Here is a 5,881-nt window from a genome sequence, read left to right as displayed (position 1 = left end):
AGTGTATTTTAAATAGTTAGAATTACAGAACCTCTGACCCATAATGTTTTCCTTGTTTGATAATCAGTAAAAATTATTTCAAAATTTCTTATCAAGGATGCTAAAGTAGCTAGCAGTGAATGAAAACATAAGGATATGAGGTACAATTTAATTTGATTGGTAACTGAAAGCCCTGATGTCTGTTTTTATCAGTGATGTTAAAATGTATTCAGTTCAGGATATAAAAACAAACTGAAAAAAAATGACTGAACTCCTTTTTCCTTCTCGAACCTTAGCTTGTTAGCAGAAATGCTAATTCTAGAAGAAAACGAGACCCTTGTCTTTTCTCATGCATGGTAATGGAATTGTGTTTGTCATTATTTATTAACAATGGGTAAAATACATTTATTACAGAGGTGTTTCCTTGGACTCCAACTGCCTCTGCTGTTTACCTCCGGTTCTTACATTGGAAACAAATGTTAGCATATTAGCATTAAACAGAACACATAAAGATGCTACTATTTCTAGCAAGAAATAATGCAATGACAGCATCACTGCAGTGCTGGGCTGCTTTTACAGGGGCTCAAAAGTGGGCTGGTGCCTTTCCCACAGTCCTCCACCAGGCCAATCATGCAATTTGACTTCACCCACTCCTTCCCCACATAATCCTTCACATCTTTCACCAAGCACCTTTTATTAGCATCCAGTGCTAGCAGCCTCTCAAACATCTCCATACATGTAGGGGTGAATCTTTTCCACTGTGATGGAACTGGATTCTTCTCCGGGTCATGGCACCACTCAGCAAACTCCTGGTAAAAGTCGTCATCGTCCATGCAGCGCTCCCAGGGGAAAAAGCCTGTGAGGATGCAGAAAAGCAGCACTCCGAAAGCCCAGGTGTCCAGACTTGCCTGGACACTAAGAGGTGGGGCCTTGATCTCTTTCTGATCCTCCTCCAGTACCATGGCACACAGCTCCGGGGACATGTACGGCAAAGTGCCTTTGATGAAATGGATAAAAGTGCCCTGTTTCTGGGTCAGGCCAAAGTCGGCCAGCTTGACCCTCTGACAGTGGCTGTCCAGCAGCAGCACATTCTCAGGTTTAATGTCCCGGTGAACTAGGCCCAGCTGGTGGATGAACTCCAGAGCACTGGACACCTGGATGGCACAGCGCTTTACTGCACACTCTGGAATACCCACCTGCCAGAAGGAGGGAAAATGTCCTAATAAAATCATCAGCGATTTACAAGTGTGGTACTGTAGGAAATATATATATACTGCATAATATATATATGTGTACTTTCTTATGTCTGGATTACAAAAAAAAACTTTTACGGCATAGATATGTAATTCCTGACATTTACAATGTAAAGGTTAAAAAAAAAAAAAAAAAAAAAAAAAATAAAATATATATATATATATATATATATATATATATATATATATATATATATATATATATATATATATACAGCTTGATGATATTTGCTTTGAACTCTATGAATTTTACTGGATTATGTAAATGACAATGGTTTAATTTTCATGTAGTTACAATTATATTGTACTACGAACAAGTGCTTTTTTCACGTTAAGTAACAAAACAATAGTTAAATAAAAAAAGTTATATATAATGCATTTACATATGCAATACCATCTGTTGTACATTTTTGAAAGCTATCCCAGTAAACATTTAGCCGTTGATTCAACGTTGAAATAACGTAATGACTGCCTTCTAATCAACGTTCTCTTAAGGTTGAAAATGAAAGTTGAAAAGACGTCCAAACACAGATACTGAAAAGACGATTAGTAGACGTATTTTGGCGTTATTAATTGGTCCCGAAATAAATTACTTGTATAAAACGCGTTTTGGACGTCCACTGACGTTATCGATTGGTCACCACTTAACTAACTTATGTAAGATGAATTTTGGACGTCCATTAACGTTCAAAATATGTCCTTGACGGACAGACTACTTTTAGACCTATTTCGAACGTCCAGGGACGTTCCTTGTTTACTGGGATATTTTATTTTTAGCATCATGTAGTTTGCAATTAACATGTCACTTGTCACGTCTTGCTTAGGGTCACGGTATATGTCATAAATCAAACTTGTGTGGCCACAGGCCAAGGATTCTCCATGATACGGCATCACACAAATGTTACATGTGTTATGATTCTTAAACAGCTCTATAAGTGTCTATCCCTCAGCAGACATAGCCACTCTTCAGTTTCTCTGACCTGCGGCTTGTCCCTTACAGCATCTCACATCGTATCAGATCTGCAGACTCCTCAGCGTTTAGAGAGCCCTGTCATGTTGTTGTGCCTTAAATCTTTTATATGTGGAGTTTAGTGTTTCAGAGGAGTTCACTGAGCCAGCGGGGCTGCGCTGGTGCTGAAAGGAAGTGAAGCAGCTGCACGGCTCCACCATTCACGCGCTGACCTTCTTCCTAGACTTTGTCTCTCTATGTAGGCACTCAACTGAAATGTATTAAGCATGAACGTCTTCCATCAAACTAGTTTGAAACATGATTACTACCACAGTTGTGGTGGTGGTGGGTGGCGGTGACATCAGTGTTGAAAACTCTTATATGTTTATATGAGCTTTCTAATCTGCAACCAGGTAGTCAGAAAGCGTACGTCCAACGTCAAGGCATCGCAATATTTTCCAGCTAAAACGCCCCATTGCTAGGAAGCTGTAAGGGTCAAGACTAGCACAAACTCCCTCTAGACATATGAGTCAGTCACTGGAACTTCAACACACTTGGAGGAGAATGCTAACTGGCTAAAGTGCTAATGATACTTATTGCTTAAAGTCACTGTGCTGCCTGCACCTGGAACAGATTCTCGCAAGACATCAGATTTGCCCCAAATGTTACTATTTTCAAATCTAGACCTTTCTGTTCTCCTTTGCATTTGAGTAGAACTGCACTTAGACTGAATTATAAATGTAGATTTACTTATTTTATTTCTAGTACCATTTTAATAACTGTCCTTTTTTATTACTCTGTTTTTATTGTTTTAAATTCTACTGAATAGCTTTTAATCATATTTTATATTCTGTTTTAAATCTATACTATACTTTCTAATTGTTTTTATTTTCGTTCACTATTTGAATTGCCATTGTGTACTTGCTTTGCCTTAAACCTGAGACTTTACCCCATATTTGTTATTGCCCTCTTCTGTCCCACATTGTCAATGTCAATTCTATGCAACGTTCTGAATGGAGGTACTTCATATTCTGTTTGGACACTGACCCGAGGCTGGATGATGGCGAACAAATCTCGTCCCACCACCAGCTCCTGAGCGAATCCGTAGTGTTCGGGGGACTGGAAGGCGATTCCAAAGAGGCCCACGATGCAAGGATGATGGGACAGGTGCAAGGAGATGCAGTATTCCCGCAGGAAGCCCTTCAGCTTGGTGGACGCTTTGGGCAGAACTTTCAGAGCCATGGGTGTCCCTACAGAACCCATGCCAAAGAAAGAAACAGGAGAGGGCAGGATCAAACGTCACACACTTGCACTAAAATCTCCAGAGACACATAAAGTTCTGCAGAGGATTGTGACTTTTTATTCGACACCAGGTGTCACAGCTGCCTGACACTACATCATGGGAATAGCACCGTTATAGCTTTAAATGTCACTACAGTGAAATAGTGTATGATGTGATTAGAGCATGCACTGCTAGGATACAGGTGAAACTGATCTTACACATGAAATATCAACACATAAAACTTTCTTTACTTAATCTAAGCAAACTGGATCTTGGGTGTTGTTGCAGCTGTTTGAATGATATCATATTGGGAAGTGTAAAAGCTCTACAGTTAGCGTCATGCTCTAGATTCAAAGTTTATCTCAGGAAAGTGATAAATGTTCTATCTTACCCGTTCCGTCAGTTGTGAAATATGTTGGTAATCGTGTAATAAGTTAATGTTAACTGTCACAATCAGTTCTTAACATGTTCATAAATGATCTCATACTATAGCAAAGCCTCTAATGAGAAATGAAGCATTACTAGTAAACAACCAATACTATTTATGCTGTCATTGGTCAATTCCTGCCCCAGTTATTGATCACCACTCAAATACAAACAAACAATTAAGCAGTTGTTTGGTGTCCTGGCACATTTTCAGACTTTCCGCCCGACAAAGCTGCACACAGGTGCCTGTTCTGTTTACGAAGTTACTCTCATATTCTCTGCTGGTGCATTCAAATTCAGTTTGCCAACTGAAGGAAATTCCTTACATCATTACACTGTGGCTACAAGTTTTATATGTTCAGGCGTCTTGAACAAAATGCACAGACCGATGTCAGCTCGCTCTGAAAAGTTCAAATGGTAACACAGAACATCTCGGCTGGTGATAGAACACGTTGGATTTTATTGCTTCTGTTTAAGACATTGTCAACCATTTGACTTCATTAATTCTGAGAATGTATCAAAGTGTTCTATTTTAGTGATCAATAATGAACTCTGTAATCGGGGGATTTTTGGACCAGATCATTTTTAACTACCTTGAGTTTTTCCACTTGAGACGTGTCCTTGAAAGATGAAGAGTTATTCATGAAATTAATTTAGGCTAATGCAATTTTATTTGTATTATAAAACTGGTTTTTGAGGGTAGGTATTTAATGCTTTATGAGACCACTGTAATTATTCAATACTGAATGTCATTTAATTCCATGGCTGAACATAGTTTAGTGTGCAACTTAAAAGAACATTTAAAACACATGTATAAATTGCTCTGGAGTCAGTCCCAAAATGGCTGTTTTATTTATTTATTTTATTTATATTACCACCTGCTTTACTTAGAGGACATTAATTTTTCTTTCGGCAGCATGCATCGTTTGTCCCACCTGTGGCCCAATGTGGTACATACCCCGGCAGCGATGAGTGACCAGCAGCACCCGTCCGTACTTGCCCCTGCCGATCTCTTTAATCACGTTGAAGTGCTCTTTGATGTCCAGCTGACACAGGCTCTGTGCGGTCAGTTCCATCAACTCCTCGATAGGGCTGCTGCCCTCAGACACTGAGTCCGGCTCAATCATCACAATGCTAGCAATCACACACCAGCAAAGAGTGTCGTTATTATATAATGCCTCATCAATCTTAACTCTGTAAATGACTATGCCAGAAGGTTTCTTTTTTTTTTCTTTTAGAGTAACATTGCTAGTGTTGTTGTTTTTTTTTTTTTGTTTGGAAAAAAAGCACATTTACAAACATTGAATATCTGAAATCCCCAAAGGTTTATTTGTTTATTTGCTTCTCAATGGAAATGTTGTTGCTTTGTTAATGGAAGTGTACACTATAAGAAAATTGCAAGAGAGAAAACATTCAATTAATTGCAATCAAACAACTAATTTAATTAAGTTTAAATTATGAAAATACATCAAATACATCATAAAATTGAATAATGAGACATTTCAGTATATAGTTTCAGTTCATACTTTTTCATATATATTTTATATATTTTTTTATTACATATATTATTTTTGTTTGTTTTTTATGTTTTTGAGGAATGGACCAGTAGTTATAAAATTATACTGGTAACAAAATGTTATCTCAGTATAAAAGTATTACAACTAAAAAAAAAAAAATGCATCATGCTTCTTTATTGAGTAATATTTTCCTGCTGTAAAATAATCTCTTCTTGTTTGATTTCCTGTCTGCCGTTTCGTCACAGACTCCTGTATCTGTAACCAGTATCTGAACACACAGCAGCCTTCAACTGCCCTTAAAATCACTCAGCACCTCTCAGACCCTCACTTTACTATCTCTCTTACATTACTGACCCCTCACTCACCCTCACCACGCTCACACTCTCGTACTGAAGCAGAAACAGCAGTCAGTATCACTTCACCACATGGGCTTCTCCAGCAGAGACAATAAAGTGTATTAGATATTTTTCATAAA

General features: G+C 38.1%; 1 protein-coding gene across 1 annotated transcript; it reads right to left on the bottom strand.

The window, feature by feature from the left end:
- Positions 1–435: 435 nt before the first annotated feature.
- Positions 436–5,016, bottom strand: si:dkey-8e10.3 (serine/threonine-protein kinase SBK1). The gene is made up of 3 exons (XM_066644903.1): positions 4,848–5,016; positions 3,229–3,431; positions 436–1,175 (listed from the first exon to the last, which is right to left on the bottom strand). Exons 1-3 carry the CDS (start codon positions 5,014–5,016, stop codon positions 531–533), a joined length of 1,017 nt encoding a protein of 338 aa, XP_066501000.1. The 3' UTR covers positions 436–530.
- Positions 5,017–5,881: the final 865 nt, after the last annotated feature.

Source organism: Hoplias malabaricus, chromosome 14, assembly GCF_029633855.1.
Source record: "Hoplias malabaricus isolate fHopMal1 chromosome 14, fHopMal1.hap1, whole genome shotgun sequence".
Lineage (NCBI taxonomy): Eukaryota > Metazoa > Chordata > Actinopteri > Characiformes > Erythrinidae > Hoplias > Hoplias malabaricus.
The sequence above is the reverse complement of the archived record's forward strand: the minus strand, read 5'-3'. Positions and strand labels throughout refer to the sequence as shown.